The following is a 21,913-nucleotide window of genomic DNA, read 5'->3' as shown; positions in this document are numbered from 1 at the left end:
GCACGAGCATATGGCGGTTACAGTCCTCCAAAGGACTCACCAATCTAGGAGCAGCCATCTGAACGTTTCCATGCCCCCTAGTAGACACTGAGGACCATATTAAAATGCATACACACTCTGGGTCTCCTACTGAGTAGCTGGATCAAAATCTGGGGAATCTCTGCAGAGATATTCAGGAAGTTCCCAATAGTAGTTGAAAATAAATGGGCTGGTTGTCTCTTGCCTCTGACAAAATTTCTTTGTTGTGTTTATTTATCAAACACTTACAGGCCCCCTTCCCTTTGCCAGGCCCTGGAAACACAAAGCTGAGTGACAGCCCCTGCCCCCCGCCCCTGGCTCCCAGGGTTTGTGGGAACACTTATATGGCGCTACTCTGGGCTGGGGTGAGGAACGGAGGGACGGGTGGGAAGTGCTTCCTGGAAGAAAGGCTGCTGGGCAAAATGCAGGTTGGCGTTACCACGAGGTCAACGAACGGACCAAGAGCCCCTACTGCAGAGGCTGGGAGCCCACGGGCAACTACAATGCCTGAATTCACGCACAGCCCTTTCTTCTCACAGTGCGTCCATGACAACACGGCTACCTTTCTCCAGACAGACGCCTTGTACAGAGTACCTGCCGCTCAGCTGCACAGTTCTCACAAACTGATTAACAGAGCCAAGATTTAGCCTCTGGCTGGGGAAAAATAGTACAAGCTGGGCACATGGTTGTGCCATCACTGTCCTGTGTGCCCAAGACCGGGAGGACGCGACAGGACAGCAGCAATCCCAAACGTCAAAGCCTGTCATTACTGAGGAGAAAGGGCAGATCTAAGTTTTTAAAACAAAATGTGTGGTGGCACATTGGAGGGCTAAAGGAGATTAAATACCGATGATGCTGTTTATCCCTGGTGTACTGTGTTCAAGAAACTGTTGGCCAGAGGTTCCCCAGAAAGGCTAGTTTAGGGTACCAGGCAAGGAAAACCAAAGCACTGGGAGAGTCCGGTGCAAGTCCAAGGCGGAGTGTGCGTACCAATCAACCTGGTCCGTCTCTCCTCTCCCTCCCTCTTTCCACAGCCAGCTTGGTGGTGACCCGTGAAAAGCCTCAGCTCTGCTCTGCTCTTTACAGGGGCAGCTAATATACTGTGACAAAGTTAACATAGCCCGGGGTTACGGAAGTGCCTCCTTAGATGCAAAAAGATGCTGCAACGTGGACAGCCGCTTTTAAATTATGAAATAAAACAAGCTTATCAATTGCTGTGCTGAAATGTCAATTCAGGGTGCTTAAAAACTTCTTTTCTATGCATTTACTCCATGATCATTTAAAAAATACAAATTTGATGAGTAAAGAAGGTGGAGGGGCAGACCGCTGCTTACGTGGTTTTAGTTGTATGTTTGGTGCCCGAATAAGTGAAGCTTTAGTGCACAGTTAAAATCCTACAAGCAACCTTTACTGTCGGGAAACAGTAAATCTCTCTCCCAACTCTTCAGTGCTGGTCACATTAGCAAAATAGGCGGCTTTCTCTTCACTTTCATAAATGTAAACGCTCTTAATCACTATTATCAAAGTGCAAAACATAGCAATGAGACCAGGACTCAAAACAAAATACAGTACAAATTTATTGACTCCAATCATTCTTAGTCAAGATTTAAGCAAAGTAAACAGACAAAAGAATTGGATACAAATAAGCAATGGATTAACATTAGATAGAAATCCTATTTTACTATGAATTTTCAGTCCAAAACAACTTATTCCTAAAGAAAACTGAACCATGTTTTATTCTGCTAAGGCATATGACAACAAAATATACACAATTATAAAACCACATTTGTTTTTCTTTTAACAATAAGCACTTACTTAATGAAAATTTTAAAAGTCTTGGATGAATGTCAATAAGAAATGATCACCTTTTGAAAATCAGTATTAACCAAGGACAACTTTGTGGAAAACCTGGACAGCACTCAAAAATTACCAAAGAGCACGGAATTCAATTCTTTTAAAAATTTACAGTAAAATACTTTGGTTCTCAAATGGCTGTCTCTAAAAGGAATTCTTAAAAAACCTGACATTAACTCATTTTTCCCCTCCAGAATCTAAACACTGACTATTCAGGATTCTTCTGTCACGTGGCAATGCCATAGCTAGAAAACAGAGAAGCACTGAACGAGCAAATTGGAAATTACGCAAATGTCAAACTTCTTAAAGTGCTAAAGCCACAAGAGAAAAACCTATTTTGAAAACTTAAAAAAGCCAGTGCTACAGAACTTATTAAAGAGTATGTGTTGGCATTATTTTAACCAATGCTTTTCACAATTATTGCAAAACATATCAGGGAGACATCAGAAATTGATAAAACTGACTTGTAATATTCCAATATTAATTAGTGCAATTATAAAGAAACCTGTCATGAATGACAATTATTTCTGTAGTAAGAAAATGCAAGTAATTTTACTTCCTAGACTTCCTAGAGCACCTGGGTTGTAGGTGCGGTGCTCACACACACAGATATTTGAGGGAACAAAGGCTGACTTTAGATCAGTTAATTCTTATGTCTCCCTCACCCTGACTGTCCAGTTGCCCGCAGAGGAAAGCACCCCATGCCTCCACCAAAGGGCATGTTTTATTCTTGTCTCAGTTTCTATTCTCAGCACCAAGGGTGCTGTGTGTGGATTACATATTCGCCAATGAAGTGCTAGGGCATATTTTTAAAGAGAAGGCTAGAATGACCGATCCAAATCAGAAAACCAAGGACCACTTACACCTCCACACAAATGCACATGACGTCACTGTTGAATTGTTAGTCGTATATTTTGATAAAATTATAAATGCATACTAACTGTAACCAGTTTGAAAGGTAAATATTCTATGAATCTTGAAATATTACTATAAAAAATGTACACTATTTGTTACCTCCATTGCTTACCTTGATAAAAACATGTTTTACGGTGTTCTTCCCTCCCTCCCCCACCTGAAGAAAATAACAGATTCTTAGATTAACAAAGAATATATTAAAACATCTTACATTCTTTCCACAACGGCATAAAAAAGCAGGCATCCTGAATACTTACAAGGAATAATGAGCTTTCTACATTTTTAAAAATTAATTACAATCAGAAAAAAACTTTTTCAAGAATATCTTTGCTAAAGAGTTAGTTTTAACAATGAAAGACCAAGTTGTCTCATACCAAGTATTTGCCCACTGGCTGAGATAAACATTCTTAAAAAACCTGTTTATTGAATAAAGTAATTAACATGTCTTTCATTAGTTTACTTCTTAACATTTAAAATAGTTACTACATGAGTGGAAGCATATTTTATTTTTTGACCACCAAAATAAACTCTTTCAGCCTAGTACTTTTAAGATACAGTATAAAAAGTAATAGAAAAACCAGAACTGCATTATAAATGTTTTTGGTTCAAAATTTTACTTGAAATCTTATGTTCCTTGCCTAGACAAAAATGTGAACAAGACAAAACACTGGCAACCTTTTAAAATCCAACAGATACGCAGAGCCTATATTTAGATAAAAAATATTTTTTACTGATTAACATTAAAAAAGCCTCAAAAATGTAGCATAAAGGTTCAAGTCTTGGGATACTGATTTACAATGCCAAGATACTGTGTATCGTGGAATTCTTATAGATACTCTAACAGCTGTAAGTAATGATTACTCTGAGGGAAACTCTTCTTCTGAAGTGACAGCTACCGAGGTGCGCAGAGCAAGAAATACAACTTATATGGGGAATGGCGTCAATGAATGATAACCCACCCTAACGTTTCAAGTAAAATCGTATGCTTTAGTTTTGTCTTTAAAATGCATAGATTTCTTCAAGAAAATATAAAGATGGTAATAATCATTAACTCTAATTTTATTCCCCTTTCTCCATCAAATTCAAGTAAGACTAGAAATAGGCAGTAACCACTCATATTTTTGGGACTTTTGGTAACTTTCAAATGAAAGAATAAAAGGCAAAAGTTCATATATAATTTCTATACTGTTCAAAGTCAATTCGTATTTTATAAAAATGCTTGTTTCAATAAAAAGACTATCTTTCCTACCACTGATATGGAATGTGGGTAGAGACCGACGAGAGCACACACGTCTTTCCTGCTGGAGCAAAATTTTAACTACTCAGCAAATTATTTTAGTCACAGTAGTTGATTTTTTAAATTTGAGAGAATAGCTTGCCAACAGTTAATAAACTTGGAGTCTTAATCCAGATCACTACCTTAAAAAGGGTTCGTAGTTTCCACAATTTTTCTTTTATATATCTAATCCCGCCCCTGCCCCCCCCCCACACAAGTGAAAAAAAAATTTTCCCATCTGAAACAGCCCCTTGAACTTTGGATAACACCTATTAAAAGGCTTTTAATTACAACTTATGTGAAATAGGAAAAAAAAAAGCCTAAACCCTATGGGCCAAAATAAGTAGAAAAACTACTTTTGAACCCTTGACAGTACACTTTAATATGGATTTATGAAATACTAAGCAGCAACTCAAAGCAGAATGGTTTCACTATGGATGTTTCACCACAATAAACTCCAACAAATTCTAACGGAACTCAACACAAGACAAAGGCAGGAAACTGGATACTGTAAATATTGTTCTTGAAAAGCATGTAGAGGCTGCATGCAGTGTGGTGTTTGTCCTCTGCTTCAAGACTCTGGAGGGAAATGGTTAATTCAGGATTCAGAGCAGCTGTCCTGACTCGGGGGGCTACAGACCCGTGTAAATATATGTCCCGACCTTCTTACTTGTTATCCTAATGTTGTTAAATTCAAAATTAGTGCCATGTCATCTTTGTCCCAAACACACTCAGATTTTCAATGTGTGGCAGCATAAATCCGAGGAAACCAAATATTTACAGTCCTCAAATGCTGGTCTGAACTTAGAACTGTGATGTGTACACAGCACGCAGTTTTGATTACAACGCCTATCGCCACTGATGCTTTTGTAAACTGACTTTAGAGGTCTGTCAGAAGTCTTAATATTTTCATTGCCCAAGTCTTCCATCAATAATTATATTAAATGACCCAAGAGCAAGTTTTTGTTTTATAAAAATCTAAGTATTACTATTGCTGATTTAAATTTTTCACAATTTTCATACAAAAAAAAGTTCTACATGACCAGAAAATGCCAAATATTTTTATCAAGTGTCAGGATAACTTATTAAAGTTGAGGTTTATCTTTTTTTTTTTATTGCTAAAGACCTAAATCGATACTGCAAACTACCTCACTCCTTCCTGATACATTCTGGACTTAAAAACATGGCTGAGATTTAACTAGAACTTATGTGTCTGATATAATCAAAAGAAGAACTCCTATAATAGTATTTCACTACCTGCAAATCAGTAAGGAAACAAAAGCAGCCCGAGGAGAAGACCCTGCTGACGCTGTGGAATGAGGAGCCATGCAGACCACTAGAGCGAGCGGCTTTCCACACCCACAAAGTCGCATCACGTGGGACTGCAGGTCCAGAAGCACAGTTTTCAGTTTTCCTCAGTTAAGTAAGGACATTACTAATTAACATCAGTTTACCTCAAACTTATATTCAAGCATAACAATTTCCAACCTTTATTATTCTTTTGTAAAAAATAGGTTCTTTCTTACGACACATTTCACAATGCAGGCCGAAATCTGGAGGCCGCGCCCCTGTGGTTACACGGGGGACGGGATGGCCTTCTAATTGTGGGTTTGTTCGTGACTCCAAAGACTAAAGGCGGTCTTGAATGTCCTGTGGCAAAGTTTACACATGAACTGTCTCTTAAATGTGATGGCCGAGAGGGGCGGGGCGTGGTAAAAGAGCGTGTCCGACTCCTGGGGCACAAACAACCTCTCCGTGGTGGGGGCCGTGTTCTCAGACAGGCCCGTGGGGCTGTCGGGCTCCAGCGGCTGGATCTTGGGCAGCGGGGGTGGCGGGGGCAGAGGCGGCGGGGACGGCGAGTTTGTGGGGACAGGGCGCACGTCCGACTCCTTGTGCGCCGAGTCCTCGGCAGCCTGAGACATGTGGGACTGGAAGTGACTCCAGAGTCGAAAGTTGGTGCGAAAAGCTTTGTTGCAAACGTGGCAGATGAAGGGCTTCACGGAGCACAGCAGCTCCTGGTGCCGCTCCAGCTGCTTGGGCACCGTGAACGTCTTGCCGCACTTCTCGCAGGGCCACAGGCCGGGGTCCTTGCTGGGCGCGGCTCCTTTGGGGGCGGCGCTGGCCTCGGGCGCCTCTGCCTCGGCCTCCTCCACAGGCTCCTCTTTCACTTGGATTTTGAGGGGCTTCGAAAGGCTGAGGTCCTCGGGGAGACAGGACGAGTCTTCCGAGTCGAAGTTCACCTGCTCCGAGCAGTCGCTGCTGCACGCGGTGTCGTCTTTGGCCGCACCCACGTGGTTGGCCTTTGGGGGCTCGGCCTGCGGCCTGGAGGAGCCCGTGAGCTCCCCGTTGTGGTCCAGGCCGGGCAGGGAGAGGTTCTCGGCCGGCGCCATGGAGTTCTGGTTGTGGACCTCGACCTGGTGTCGCCAGATGCTGAAGGACGACTTGAACGTGCGCATGCACTCCAGGCACGTCAGCTTCTTGTACTCACACCTGCTCTCATGCTCGTGCTTGAGCTCGGGCGAGAAAAACCTGAGGCTGCAGTAAGGGCACACGGTGGCGCTGCGGCACAGTCGCTCGTGGCTTCCTTGCTCTAGGAGAGAAGAGAGCTTAGCGTTACAGAGGCGGCACTGGAAAACCTCCTTCTCTACCGGGCCCAGGGCAGCGTGCTCTCTCGGCTTCGCGGCCTTGTGTCCTCCAAGGGGCTTCTCTCCCGGGTGCATTTTTATGTGCTGTTTGAACTGCGAGAGAAAGCGATAGGCTTTGCCACAGTACGAACAAATGTACGCTCCTTTGGCTCGCGATCGCAAGTTCCTCTTGATGGCTTGGGCTTGGGAGCTACTCTGGCCCTGAAAACCGGGCTTGCTGCGCCTCAATTTAATGATCAGGGCCTTCTTAATCTCTCTCTCTCTCACTATGTCAATCAGCTTTCTCTGGAATTTTTCATCCAAAACGGCATGTGAACTAGAGGCCGGTGACGGGTTCTTCACGATGCCGTGCTGGGTCTGACAGTGGGTCCACACTTTGAAGTTTGTGTGAAACCGTTTGTGACAGATGTCACAGGCATAGGGCTTTTCTGGATTATGGTACATGTTAATGTGCCGGTGAAGACCCGCTGTTGATCTAAAGATCTTAAGGCAATGTTTGCATTTAAATTTTTTGTTTGATCTTGTGCCCTCCAACTCACCAAATTCATCCTTATTCAAGTCAGAGTCTGGAAAGTGTGCATGGAGGACAGGAGGGCTTGAGCCGCCCTCAAAGTTATCTTCCGACACCGGGGAGCCGTGCTCGTCCACCTTCAGCTTCTTAAACGGCAGCCTTCTGTCTGCCTGGAACCGCCTTTTGGCCGGGAGTCTGCTCATGTCTTTCTGGTCGTCTTCTGCTTTCAGAGAAAGGTCTCTCGTGCTGGAGGACGCGGCCGTGGAGTCTCCCACCGTGACGCGGATGATGTCGGAGGGGTCCGCCAGCGGGCTGCGGGGCTCCGTCTTGATTCGCACCTCAGCGCCCTCCCTCTCCACGGGCTGAGATGCACTCAAGGACCTGAGGCGGTGCGGCTGGGCGGCTGGAGGCCGCTCGTCCAGGGCTGCCTTCTCACTACAGTCTTTCAAAGATGACTTTTGAGACACAGCACAAAACGCGGTCCCGGGTGCATCCCCCGGCACTGAGGAGGGCCCCTGGGAAGATTTCAAATCTAGCGAGGACGAGTAGACAGGGACCTGGCTGTCCATAGACAGTGACCGCCGGAGGAGGCTCTTCACGAGCGGGCCGCTTCTGTCGATGCTCTGGTTCGCAGCAGCAGACCCGCTGGACGGGATCACCAAGCCCAACTTCGAGTAGTACAGCAAGTTCCTATCCTCGCCCGGCCCACTGCCTCGGCTGGTTTCTTTCAACAGATAGGGCGTCTCCGAGGAGCTGCGAAGAGACAAGACAGGTGGCCGCGGCCGTTTCAAAGCCAGCTCTATGGCTTTTCCTTTGGGAAGCTGAGCGCTGGCGCCTGGTTTGTCATCCGCTGCGTCTCTGTCCTGCAGCGGCGTGGAAGGCAGCGCGGCATTCCTCTTCAGCAGACTGCTTCTGCTGGGGTCGTCCGAAGCTGCAGAGTGCTCAAGAGCCTTCACGTAGCCCACAGGACCATCTTTGGGCCAACTCTTTTCGGTCAGTGACAGATTGTGAAGTGGTTCCACGGCCTTTGGAACATGTGGCTTACTGGTGCTGGTCTTGACCGCAACGCTAGGGGCGGGCCGGGGAGCGTGGCTGGGATCGGGTGGGTTCTGACCGACGGTTTTTCCTTGTGCTTCGTTTCTACTTTGACAGACGATGACACTTCTCTTTTGAGAACTGTTCTCATCATGTTCTATGAATATTTTTTTTCTGTTGGGACACACTGGAATGGGGGCTTGAGGGGTTTTAGAAACAATGTTCGTCAGAAAGGAAATCCCCAGGCTGTAGCCTAGTTCTTGCACAGCCGCAAGGCTGCCTTTCTCGACAAACAAAGATGAAGAATAAATGTAGTTCAAAACATTATCAAAAGCATCTGGTTCACAAAAGTCAAGCTGAAATACAGACTGGGACTCATTTTCCTTATTCGTGAATAAGCTCTGGAAGTATTCACTGCTGGCAGCCAGGACATTTTTATGAGCTCGGAATTTTTGGTCTCCAACGATCAGAAGCACGTCACACAGCTGGCCTTTGAGACGCTCCTCGTTGAGCGCACTCAGGAGAGAAATGGCATGTGCCGGGTTGATGTAATGCAGTAACCCCTCCATTGCTTGGGCGGATCTGAAAGACAAAGTGTAAGTTACTGTGAGTAATGCGGGCAAAAGGTCTCCACCAGACAAAACGCTCTTCAGCGGCAGGGACCATAGCTGTCTTTTCATAGGTGCCAATATTTAACAGATTATAGGCACACAAGAGCTTTTTGGATGAACAATCTTATTTAATAACACGGAAAATATGAGGAAACAGTCTCATGGCTTAAGTAGATCATCAATCATTAACTGAGGAATTTTAGGAATGAGAGACTGTAACATAGGCATTTTCACACCATCTGCCAGAACTTGGCAGGTATGTAAAGAAGCAATATTTAAAAATAATGGTTTATACCATGTAGGGTCCTTATCTATTTGATGCTTGGTTCTATTAGTTTGGAGAATAAGTATGAAGTATGGAAATGCCTGAAGTCTCTAATTCTAAAAGGCTGTCTGTTTTATTACTGTGTACGGGTTCAGAACGAGCACCCCAAGATGTGCCTCTGTGATATGCGAATTATTTTGAGCTAAGGGCAAGTGAGACCCTGCGGGCTCACGAGAAACTTCTACCCCGGCCCCCAACAACCTAGAAGAAATGAATTAGGGGCCTTGCCCATAATAATAGGTTAACAGAGATCAACTTTTTTGACCTCTCTAAAGGGCAGGGCAAACTACTAATCACTGGACATCTGCTCTTCTATCGTCCTGCAATGACCCTCTGAAGCCTCAGGTGCCTTACCTCACCCTGAGCTCAGGATGTCATGTACCCCTCATTTCCCATCTCTGAAACTCTCATGCATGTGGGGTTCCCGTACGTGCTATATAACTAAATTTGGTTGTTTTCTCTTGTTAATCTGTCTGATGTAGACTTAATCCTTAGACCAGCTGGAAGAACCGAGGAGGGCAGAGGAAAGTTTCTTTCTCCCCACAACGTGAATTGTTAACAGTGGGTTGCAAAGGAGAGGTCTTGCCAGATCTTTAAAAACTGGTATGAATTTGGAAAGTGAAAAATCATTTGCTAATTACCACTGCATCCAAGTGTTTAACAAAGGTTAGAGATGTTAAATAATAAACGAGTTTCTTTCTTATGCTAAACACTTTGCAGTCTCCTGAATATTATTTTCTTACCAAATCACTTTCAACACGGCACAAAAGAAACTTTGGCCTGGGTTTAAACTGAATTACTACTAATTCTAAACTAAGGGGTTTGAATTGAGATTTCACTGAAATTCTATTCAAAGCTAAAGGTGAGACATGAAGACCTAGTGGTGGGTGCAGGCTCTGGCCGAGACGCTGGGGTTGAAATGCTGGCTCCTTCCTGTTGTCGATTAGCCTCTCTGGTTATCAGGGAAGCAATGGAAGCAACAATTGTGCCCTCCTGTAGGGTTGGTGCCAAGATTAGATGAGCTCGCACCTCAACAGACGCGCAGTAAGGACTTGACAAATGCTGTGCAACACTCAGAAATCGCAGGACTTATAGGCATGTCATTCAGTATCAATGAAAAATGGCCCAGATTAAGCCCACCGTGCTGCCAATGAAGAGAAAGCCGTTTCACACAGGTGACGCTTGACTCTCCAACTCTAAGCCCTCACTTACGCTTGTTACCTAACACCACATATCTGGTCTGATTTTGATTCAAAGTAACTAAGACTACTTGTGACAGTTTTACCACTCTCTAGAAGGCAAGTTGCAGAAGCACCAAATTCACACCCAGCACACATGCAGGCTCTCCTCTGGCCTCGCAGGATCAGCCTTTGCTGGTCCAGCACCAGGGCTCGTTAGAAGCCTACAAGGAAGAGTTCGGTAGGCCACCTCCCTGGAGTGACCAAGCACTGTACACACCTTCCTTAATATTATTCTGACTCCGTTATGGAGCTGATCAATTTAACGGACTCACAGGCATGACACTACTTCCAGGGACAGTGCCTGTAGCCTGTCCCAAACCACCACCTAGGGCAGACTGTACTGAGTTCTGTTCATTTCTGCTTACTATCATTTCATATCAGTGGTCAACTGTGAGTCCTCCACTTGTGATTGCTTGATAAAGGTATTTTCCCTTTCTGTTAGCCATTTTAATTTCTCCCTTAATCGTACTGTACTCTCTTTATAATCACACATCTACTTCTGTGCAAAGTAACTCTTGTCATCTTTTACAGAGGTTAGCAGAGAAAGAAATATGCTTATAATGCCACACTTACCAACTCAGCCGTGAACTGAACACTGTGTTTAGTGCTAATAACTTGAGAAAGCTAGTTCAGATGTTGCCACAGGTAAAAGCAACAGATGCAGAATCAAAAGCTTGGACAAGAACTTTTCAAAGAGCTTCTTAAAATCAACTTAGTGGTTTGAAACTAGCACACACACAAAAATGACTAGGGCAGAGTGGAAAATGTCGGAACGTCTCAACGCAGTAAGGCTTACTAAGATCTTGTGAAACTCCCATGGGTGGCCCGCTGGCTCAGGCAGTTGGAGCGCCGTCCTCCTAACGCGGAAGTCGCAGGTTCGATTCCCATATGGGCCAGTGAGCTGCGCCCTCTACAGCTAAGACTATGAACAACAGCTCTCCCTGGAGCTGGGCTGCTGAGAGCAGCCGGAGGTCGGTGTGAGCTGCTGTGTGCTGATGTGTGCAACCTTGAGTGGCCAGCAGCCTACGAAAGCTTCCATGAGCTGCTGTGAGCGGCCGACCAACGAGACTGGTGACCGACTGCGTCAGCCAGGTGGAGCGTAAGGTTCATAATACCAGCACGGGCCAGGGAGCTGAACCCTACAACTAGACTGAGAAACAACGGCTTAGAAACTGGTGTGGGGGGAGAAACTTCCATTTCACTTCCATGCACACATGCCCGCACACGTAAGCAAGTACTGGGTTGGGATGTACGTTATGTTCCTCCCTGTGGGTCAGAGTCAGGACAGTCTGAAGTCTGTGCTCTGGGCTAATCAACCTCTCTTAGCCTCAGTTTCCCTCAATGTAACGTAAGGATAAGAGCAATTACCAAACAATGCTATTATGAGAATTAAATGAGAAAACAGTACCTATAACACATTACAAATCGTACCAGGAACTTCACATCATTCATTCATTCACTCATCCAACAAACAGGCATTTGAGAAGGCTTGACGGAGGCAGGGATGAGCCATGAGGCTCACTGAGGGAAGCGCGCTACAAGCAGAGCGAAGAGCCAGGTAACAGCAGGGCTGCAGGAGGGAGCAGAGGCAGCCATGAAAGACGACATGGGAGAAGCAGGAGGAGATGCCGTGCAGGGCCAGGGGGGAGCGTGGGAGAACAGTGCTTTACCAAGACTGAAATGGACAGCCATTGGAAGACTCTGAGCAGAGGAGCGACAATGACCTGAATTATGTTTCAGAAAGATTGCTGGCTATGTTGTTGAGAATGGACCATGGAAAGTGGGGAAAGGGTGGAAGCCGGAAGGCCAGCTAGGAGCCTACTGCAGTGATACAGGTGAGATGATGACGACGGCCTAGACCTAGGAGCCTCCTCCAGTGACGCAGGTGAGACACGATGGTACCCAGATCAGGGGGTGGCAGTGAAGGCAGTCATTCCAACTGCTAATGGACTGACTGTAGCGGGTAAGAATGTGAGGGTTAAAAATGTCTCTAAGGGGCTCTTAGTTGAGATGAAGTCTGACAGAAAAATCAGTTCAGATTTATTTCAGGAATTCAGCTTTGATATTCTACATGTTAGCGGAAACCTCTTCATGAATGCCCCTTATGGGCACCCTTTCCTGCCTCACTTTCCCGACAAGCCTTCTTGCGCCTCCGGGGATCACTTCCCAAGTAAACATCTGCATGTGAGTCCCTGTCTCCGGGCCTGCTTTTGGGAGAACCCCAACTGAGACATCCAGGGAGGTGTAGGCTGAGGTGAGGTGCAGGGAGGTGCAGGCTGAGGAACCGTGTGAGGACTAAATCCCGAGAGATTTGCTATGTCCCCGGATGTGAAACAAGTGCTATTCCACAGGCCACCTGTACTGTTCCTATGTGCTATGTCACCATTTTCTCACTTTTCATTGTTCAAAAGAGTTTCCTTCTTTTGCTTTCTTCACATGATCGTCCTTGTTTTTGCTCTAAGTAAGTCCTTCCTTTCATTCCCTTGAGCCACAGGCTTCTACATTCTCAACAAAAACGTCTGGGAATTAGGGAACAGTAAGTCACTCAGAGTTGAGTTTTAAGAGAAATAGTCACTGTCCCTGAAAATTGTTTGGGATTAAAACTATCTGACTGTAACTTCCATTTAGTTATCAATGAGACTACTTGCCTGTAAAGTGGCGAAGCGTGTCCGAATTCCTGATACGCCTGATTACTACTTTACAGTATTTATTTTCCATTCTACTTGCTCAAACACTAACTGTACATTTCCCGCCACATAATACCGTAAGCATTTTTCATGCATTAACTCAGTATTTACAGTAACCCTAGGCTGTCGGTACAATTAGTACCCCATTTTACAAATGAGGAGACTGAGGCACAGAGGGATAAGTAACGTGCTCAAGGTCAAACAGAGAGTAGCAGCAGAGCAGGACTCACCAGGGGACTGGCTCAGAGGCCACGCTCTTAACCCCCACGCCTCACCACCTCTAGTTTCCCCTTTTAATTCTCACTTAAGCACCTGAGCTAGGTGCTGTCATCCTCCGTTTTACAACTTAGGAAATGGAGGCATTGCAAGGTCAAGTACTGTGCCCAGGGTCACCCATCAGTTAGCAGTGGGGCTGGAGTCTGGCCCCAGAGCCTGGACTTACTCATCAGGTTACACGCGTCTCATATCAGGCATCTGTCTGGCATGTGCTACAACTGGCTAGACGGTCTGACAAGCACGGTCCTGCCTTACGGTGCTTGAAGTCTTGCGTGGGAACAGGAAAAGTCCATCTGTCATCACACTTCAGTATGCTAAGCACCAGACGAGTATGTGCAAAGGTACAGAGGGAGTCCAGGTGACAGCACTGATGGCACTGACCAGGTGAGAGACGAGAGGCCTCACGATCAGGAGGCAGTGAGAGAATGTGGGAAGCGTCAGGAAGGGCTAAGGACATTTCGAGGGCAGGAGCAGCATGTCCAACAGCACAGAGACAAGCCAGAGTGCCAGGCTGGAGCAAAGGATAAGGCAGGGATGGCAGGCGACGGGGCTGGAGGGGGTGGAGGCACGAGGGCCCTGGGGACTACACTTGAGACCTTGTAAGACGACAGTGACCTCGCCACCCTGTTCAGTAGCCCAGGACAGAGGCGCTCGATGTCCGGCACAACAGGACAGAGCGAGCACACAGGGCAGTGCAGCCTCCTCACCTTCAGGGTGATGCCCTGCTTTTTCACCTTTCCATTCAATTATGAAAACTTAAAAACAATGGCCCCTTTCCTGGTGGAGCTGGAAACAATTAACACTTTGGAATTCTGTGTTGTAACGACAGTAGTCTATTTATTGAGTTTAACAACTTAACTAAAAATACAAAATGCTACATCAAGAATGCAGGCAAAAAGGGGAAAGAGATCAAACCTGCTCACTGTCATGATAATCCGGCAAAACCTTCCGTGGCCGGCGGATGCGCAGACCGCATTCTCCAAACCGTCTGCCCTTTCTGCTCGTCTGCACTCAGGTGAGCCAGCCTTGCTACTGGATGCATTTTCTTCTCCATAAATCTGCCGGCTCATCAAACTCGTTTCTCACGTAAGCTTTATGTGAATCCTCAGCCTCTGACTTAGCGATGACCGTGTGTCATCACGTCAAAGCTCTTACGTATACACACTGCCACTGCGTGCGTGTCTTGTTCCTTGTCCTTTGCTCACTTCTTCCTACCTGACTCATCGGTGCAGGTGTCCCTGCTACCACTTTAGTCACGGTGGAAAAACCCTGGTGCTCTGAAAAGTGGGTGAGACGTGGAAGCACAGGCCTGTTTAGGAACTGGAGAAAGAGCTGGGAGGAAACCCCCAGGAAAACCACATTCTGAGACGGGACTGGCTTGCTTACCACTTGGCTCCTCGCACACAAATATCTTCCCAAGCTCTGCCTGAATGGTTTCTATTTCATGTTGTCTCCTGAAATTTCAAAATGAGAGAATCTTTATGTTTAACAATTCATGGAAATCACAGCTCCATGGGGAAGACTTTCAAATCAGTGTCCTTGCCGCCTAGTAAGTATGTAACCTTATAAAGATCACTCAACCTTTCTAAGTACTAACTAGTCTCCTTAACCTGTTAAGCAGGGCTAACACTACCCGCCACACAGGATTTTCATGATGAACAAAACACTCGTATGTTTGAAAGCTCCTAGTATATACAGTGTTTCCTATATGGCAAGCACACCTTTAATTTCCTTCCTTTCCCAAATGTGTGTGTGGGCCGCTGTATGCCACCACGTAGCCCAGGAGGTGCTGGTGACAGCAGATGCGTGAGCGGGCCCGCTGCCTGCTCTCCTAGCGCACATTCCCATGGTAGGGCAGACGCATGATGAAGGACGAAAAAGCGTACGACAATCCTGATTTCAGGAAGCAGTTCATTTGCCAGGGGTGGGAGGATGGTTGCGTGAACAGTGAGGACGTCAGGAAGCTTTGGGACTCATGGCTCCCTCGACTATTACAGCAACACCATGGGTTCCATTGCTCACATTTCTGCTACAGACACTTTTCAGAGACACTCATCTGACCTTGCCAGGGCTTCAAGACCCCCGAAGGCTGGCCTGGCCTGAGGCTCCAATACCCTAGCACGGCTACAGAGCTCTTCACAACTGGATTCCAAAAAATTAATTCATCTCACCACCTCAAATTCCTCAGGTACTAAATGCTAAGGAACGGGGAATTCATAATTTAAGTTAATTCAATGCAAATAATTTCCTCTTTATTTATACCAATGTTAGATCAATTGTAAGCAGTTAAGATTTTTAAGGAGTTGGATGGGAGGCAGGCAATTTTGGAATACGGAACATTCAGGGGATAGAAACAGAAAAGCAAAGCACAGTCCACACTCAGATAAAAAGACACCTGAAGATGAGTGAGGGGCTGAGAAAGGAAGATGGGATGGGACCAAAATAACCTCACTGACTTACAAGTTTTGGAGACTAAAACTCAGGCTGATATAGAGCTAAGGCACATTATGAATCAAACTGGCTCCAAGACTAGGACACAAAAGCCTTACTAACAGTTCTACAGAATTCTCTGGAATGCTTCTACAGTCCTAACCATGACACTGGGAAAAAGACGGATGCATGTAACCTAGTTAGAAAAAGCATCTACATTTGACGTTGGAATATAAACACACACACCATTCAGCCCCAAAACCTACCTCTGGATTTCGCCCGACTCTCTCCATTTGATTTTACTATTAGATGGTGACAGGAAGCCGGCTCTGAGTTTGGGACAACGCAGATATCCAGAAATTATCTTAAGTTCCTCAGATTTCAAAGCTAGCCTGGCTTATCTGATCCTTCAAGATAGTAATGTCACTCCCTTGGATCCCATCTCACCACATTTTCAGCCTCTAGAGAAGGTCTCATTTTGGTTAAAGGTGTGTTCTCTGCACACCCAGCTGAATGACTCCACTGTGACACAGTTCAGCCTGTCTGGCCCTGGCCGCCCCTCCTCCTGCTGGAGGAGGCCCCTGAGGAAGAACCACCCTCGGCCGCCCCAGTAGAGTCTGATGCACTGCTCTCCCTTGCTCAGGGGTAGGGGTACCTTGCTCAGGGGTAGGGGTACAGCCCAAGCCAAGCCCACTGGAAACTCGCTGGAACACGGGCCAAGAACAACAACAAAGGCAGTACCTGAGTGGGCTGATTTATCTCGGCAGCTGCCTCCCAGGGCCCACTACACAGATGCCTGCAGCTCCCATGGTTTTTGTCCTTCCTGGCCCAATTCTTCAATTTTTCCTTAAACCTCAAGAACAACCCTGTATCTTTACAATAAATTCCTTTTCTATTCAAGCAAACCAATTTCTGTTCTTGTTATTAAATGACCCTAACTACATACTTCCATAGGTATTCACTATTCCTACCATGCCTTCCGAGTCCATCCTTGATAATACTGCTGCTCGACCGAGCTTCCTAAAGCAAAGCTTTGCTCGCTCATCGGATGTGCACGTGAAGTATTACTAGTATTCGTTCAGCTTATTTATTGGGCTCCTATTGGACGTGCCTGGCTTGGTAAGATGTATCTGAAATACAGGGGTGCACAAAACAGACAAGGCCCCCACATTCTAGTGAGGGAAAGCAGATATAAACAAGGAAACAAATATAAAGATGACTGCAGATTGTGCTAAGTGATATAATGGAAATAAACAGGATGCTCTGACTGAGTGAGCTCACTAGGGGTTTGTAGAGGATGGTTAGAAAAGCCTTGATGTGACACTTTAGATGAGATCTAAGACCTGAGTGAGAAGAGCCACCCTTGACTCCGTTTAAAAACAAAATAATGAAAACTGGTTCTCCATTAGGCTAAAATGCAAAATTTTAGAAACATGGGCTACGAGGCTCTGTAAACCTGGTTTCAAACTACTTTTTAGATTGCCTTTCCCTTAGTTACCCCCTGGGATAACTTCCTGCTTCAGATACAACCTTCACACATGGCTTCTTCTATCACCCAAGCTGTAGGGTTGCAGACTTCACCTAACCCCTCCCCAGCACTCAGCTCAACAGGAATCATCTTTCAAAGCTCAGCTCCTGCTCCAATTCCTCCATTAAGCATTCTGTCATGGGCTGGATCGTGTCCCCCACCAAATTCATATGCCGAAGTCCTAACCCCAGTACCTCAGAATGTGAGTGTATTTGGAGATAAGGTCTTTAAAGAGGTGATTAAGTTAACATGAGGTCTTTGGGCCCTACTCCAATCTGAATAGTGTCCTTATAGGAGGAGGGGACTAGGACAAACCCAGAGAGATGACCACAGGAGAACAGAGATGGCCATCTACGTGCCAAGGGAGGCCTCAGGAGGAACCAGCACTACTGACACCTTAATTTGCGACTTCTAGGCTCCAGAGCCGCCAGAAAATAAGTCTCTGTTCAGACACCCAGTCTGTGGTACTTGGTTATGGTAGCCCTAAAAACTAATATACCTTCCTTCACTGCTTCAGTCTATAAGGAGCAAACACCTTTCACCTCCTGTATCATGCAGAGTGGCACCATTTACTGTTGTTTATTCAGTGTCTTATATCGTTAGTCATTTGTGTCTTCTCAAACGGAACTGCTAGCTCTTTAAGGACTGAGACTCTATTTAACATCTTTGACACTTCACAATGCCCAACATAGTACCTTGCACAATAAATATTTACTGATTTTCTGTACTCTGACACTCCAAATAAATGCAGAAGTAGAAATCAAGCCTTTTTTTTTTCTCCTAACATAAAGCTGGTCTCATCCCCGGTCTCCTTTAGAATATTATATTGATTTTCCTACTAGTTCCTCGATAAACTCCAAACACTGGAGTGGCAAACAATACTCTTCATATGCTGGTCGCAGGTCATCTCTCCACCCTTACTGGGCACTGCTTACCATCTTCCCTACAAACTTGCACACCTGATTTCCACCACCTGAAATAGCTTTCATACCCTCCCTTTACATGGCCAACTTCTACTGAAAAATCCAGTTCAAATGTCCCTATCTCCATAAAGCTTTAGTAATTTGTCCCTACCCAGGAGCTCATCTAAGCTGCCATACTTCATCTCTGTAATAACACAACTTTTTAGTGATATGCTTTCATAGCTATCTGCTGCTTCATGCGAGTCCCTAAAAGGAAGAACCCTTGTTCACACCTGTGTGTCCCTAATGCTTAGAACAAGGCCAGGCAGGTAGCTATTGGGCAGACAGAGGAACCACCACACTCCCGGCTTTATCGAGACCTGGACTTGCTCACCTTATTGCTCCAGCATCTGTTACAGAGCTCAGCACGTGGCAGCTTTCTTTGCTTTTGGGAGGAGCTCTTGTGGCGTTAATTACCACGGGATGATGACTCCCAAGTCTGTGCCTCTGCTTGGCCTTCTCCTTGGGACTGCAGCCTCCCAGGTGCCCAGTAAAGGCTTCCATCACAGGATGTCCCACATGTCCAGGACGGTAGGGATGATCACACCCTCTCGCCCCACCTGCTTGTCCTCACACATTCCCCGCTTGGTTAGGTGTGCTGCCAACCACCAGGTCTCCCGAACCAGAAACCTGCTCTCTTTCTGTCGCGGTGGCACGATGACCTGTCAGACCTCACTCATGAGCAGCCCTAGAATCTGTTCTCCCATCGCCACTGGCTTTGAGGCCAACTAAAATCGTCCCTGCAGTCACCTCCTCCTCACCTAGACACACCCTCAACAACTCAGCCCCTCTTGCTACACACCTAATACCCCCTTCCATAGACACTGTCAGTTCCCAAGGGCCAGGGTTATATCTTTGTCGATTTTTATTTTCACAGAATGAAACACACTGTACATTCAATAGTGTTAAAAGGAAGAATAAATTAAACAGTTACTTTTAAGTAAACCAATGCCCCAAATTCCTGTTTTCTTTTTAACATCAATACTTAGAGGTACTTATACTCCAATGTAATGACTGTTAGTCATCAGAGACGAATGAGGGATTTACTCCAAACATCAAGGGAAAAATTTTTTTTAAATTGTCAACAAGAAATCTTTCTAAAATGGATTAACCGGCTTTCCTGTCTTAACAAGGTATGAAGAACACACGCAGGCTCCTTACTGATGCTCAGGGTCGTCATCCTGAACAATCACGGACTCCGCTGTGACACCACTGCCCTAGACGCTGGGGGTGAGCGCCGCGGTGGCTCTGGCACGAAACACCCCGGGCGGCTACACTGTGCGGGGCCAGATGCACGTGTCCCCATTTCCCGCTGCAGAAGCTGTCCCTAAAAGCAGCCCCTCCCAACGCGCTGCTGCAGCGGCCACGCAGCCACCGGGCGAAGGGCTAGGACAGAGGGGCTCTGCGCCGTCAAAGGAGTGATCTTTGCTAGTGGGCTCCTGAGCCTGGTCCCAACAAGTGGCCGGGGCGATGAGAGCTCCCACGACGCGACCAGGGACACTCAGGCGGCCGAGGCCTCCCTGGGCGGGGGTCCCAGCGCCGCTGCGCCGATCCCCACCTCTCCCTCCCCGATCCCCACCGCCTCCGGCCGCAGATTTCGAACCAGGGCTTCCCTACAGTGGGAACCATCCGCGGCCCAGCAGAAAAGCCTGCGGCTGCGCTCCGTCCGCGGCGGGCGGGGGAGTCAGAGAAACAGGTCTTCCCGGGGGCCCGGAGGAAAGCACAGCGCTCCGGGTCCAGGCGTTCGCGGGGGGCCGGCCCGGAGGCGGGGCGCCGACAGCAAAGTCAACTTGGGCCACTGGTTGTGTGGCGGCCGCCAGGCGGGGCCCGCGGGCTCGGCGGGAAGGGGCGCAGGCCGCGGCAGGTGCGGAGCCCCGCCGGCCCTCCCGCTCCCGCGCACGCTCCCGCGCCCCGCGCCCCGCGCCGGCCAGCGGCCGCCTCCACAACTGCGCGGGACGGGCGCACGCGCCCTTGACCGGAAGGCTCCCAACCGCTCCGCACAGGAGCTCGCCCGAGGGCGGGTGCGTCCGCCTCTAGGGGCACCTGGCCGGGCGAGGGAAGCCCAGTGAGGGACCGAGCGTGCGCAGTGGCGAGGGCGAGGCCAAGTGCGGGCAAGAGGCATGCGCAGTGTGAAGGCACAATCGGCTACGTGGGAGTCTGGGGCATGCTCGGTGAGAACCGGGAGCGGCGCACGCGCAGAGGCGCTCGGCGCCCGCAACCCACTGGTGGAGAGAAAAAAGAGAGAAATCACCTCAGAGTTACGTCAGGAAAGGCCGCGTTTTGTGGGGAGGCTGTGGCCTCCCACGGGGCTCCGCAGTTCTCCTAGGGAGAGGGGCGTGACAGTTACTCACCGGCCTTCAGCCCGGAGGCAGACGCCGGGCCCCTTTCCGCTCACACTCGGCTCGCGCGCGCCGCAGCCGCCGCTGCCGCTGTGATTCCATCCATCTTGAATTTGACGTCATCCCACACCAGGGATGAGGTCATCGCAGGCAGCGCTCGTCACGTGCGTGGCGCTATGATTGGTCGCCGGGCTCCAGGGGGCGGAGCGAGGGAGGTGCGCAGCGCCGGGGCGGGGCGGGGCAAGGGCGGGCCTGACGAGGTGCCGCCGCCGCCGCCGTAGCCCGCGCTCCCGCGCCTGCCTTACTCCTGCCTAGCGCCGGGCTCTGCCGGGTCCGCGCCCGCGTCCTCCCGGTGCCCGCCTCCCGCCCGCTCCGCGCCCTGCCCCCGGCCCGAGGGAGCTCCCGGGCGGCTGTGAGGGGAGGCGGCCGCGGGAGCGGCGCGCATCCTGCGAAGCCGGAACGCGGGGCGCAGCTCGGCCCCGTGGGCCCCGGCGCGGGAAGGACGCGTGAGGCTCGCAGCGGTTGTTCGCTCCGCCCCCGACCCAGCGCGTGCGGCGGCGCCTCCACGCGCCGCTAGGAGGTCGGTTCCCCAGACGGAAGCGCGGGCGCGGGAGCGGGGCCGGGGGCCGGGGCGGCGTCACCGCGGTCGCGTGCTGCGTCGCCTGCACTGCGCGGCTCGCGGTGGCGCTCCGTCGGGGCGCCCGCAGCACGGACGCTTCGCCGCCCGCGTGGGAGCGCGTGGGACACGCGTTTGCCGAGAACTGGCCTTGAGCGCTGACATTTTCTCCCACCCGGACGATCTGATCACGAAGGGCCGCTGGATAGTGAAGTGGAGTCACCAGGGCTTCCAGGTTCATTTCTGCGTGAAAAGACGGGGTGGCCGCGCTCATCATGGGCCTCGTGACGTCTGCTTCTCAGCTGCGTGTTCGCAGACGGAGCCTTCGCTGTTCGGAGGAGTTGAGCTGAAGAACCGCTGGGCAGCGAACGTGTTTTCTCTAATACGTCCCAGTTGTCATTTGCTGTCTCTTAGTTTTCCTTCATGAGTATTACAAGCCCGGTAATTAGAAAACTACACTTTCCATCAAAACCAGAAAATGAGTGTCACAAATGCCAAGCTGTAAACCCTTAAGAAAGGTTCTGTCGGGCAAGTAAATAGAGCCTGGTGCTAATATGTTTCAAATGTCTATTAATTTCCAAAAAATTTATAAAAGTTGAATCTAGGTAAGATAATTTGTGAAATGTGTGAGAAATAATCTTGCA

General features: G+C 48.1%; 1 protein-coding gene across 7 annotated transcripts; it reads right to left on the bottom strand.

Annotated features, from left to right (window-relative positions):
• Nucleotides 1–1,571: 1,571 nt before the first annotated feature.
• ZBTB21 (zinc finger and BTB domain containing 21) lies at nucleotides 1,572–21,051 on the bottom strand. Of its 7 annotated transcripts, none has more exons than XM_019745716.2 (3): nucleotides 20,666–21,051; nucleotides 14,781–14,848; nucleotides 1,572–8,836 (listed from the first exon to the last, which is right to left on the bottom strand). In XM_019745716.2, the coding sequence occupies exon 3, from the start codon at nucleotides 8,821–8,823 to the stop codon at nucleotides 5,662–5,664; it is 3,162 nt and encodes a 1,053-aa protein (XP_019601275.1). In that variant the 5' UTR covers nucleotides 8,824–8,836; nucleotides 14,781–14,848; nucleotides 20,666–21,051; the 3' UTR covers nucleotides 1,572–5,661. The 7 variants fall into 7 exon arrangements, with proteins under 7 accessions (XP_019601275.1, XP_019601279.1, XP_019601276.1 ...); XM_019745720.2 differs by lacking the exons at nucleotides 14,781–14,848; nucleotides 20,666–21,051 and adding an exon at nucleotides 18,649–20,462 and having other exon boundaries at nucleotides 1,572–6,653; nucleotides 7,248–8,836; XM_019745717.2 differs by lacking the exon at nucleotides 20,666–21,051 and adding an exon at nucleotides 18,649–18,787.
• Between the last annotated feature and the right edge of the window lie 862 nt (nucleotides 21,052–21,913).

Source organism: Rhinolophus sinicus, linkage group LG01 (assembly GCF_036562045.2).
Source record: "Rhinolophus sinicus isolate RSC01 linkage group LG01, ASM3656204v1, whole genome shotgun sequence".
Lineage (NCBI taxonomy): Eukaryota > Metazoa > Chordata > Mammalia > Chiroptera > Rhinolophidae > Rhinolophus > Rhinolophus sinicus.
This window is presented reverse-complemented; position numbering and strand designations above follow the sequence as displayed.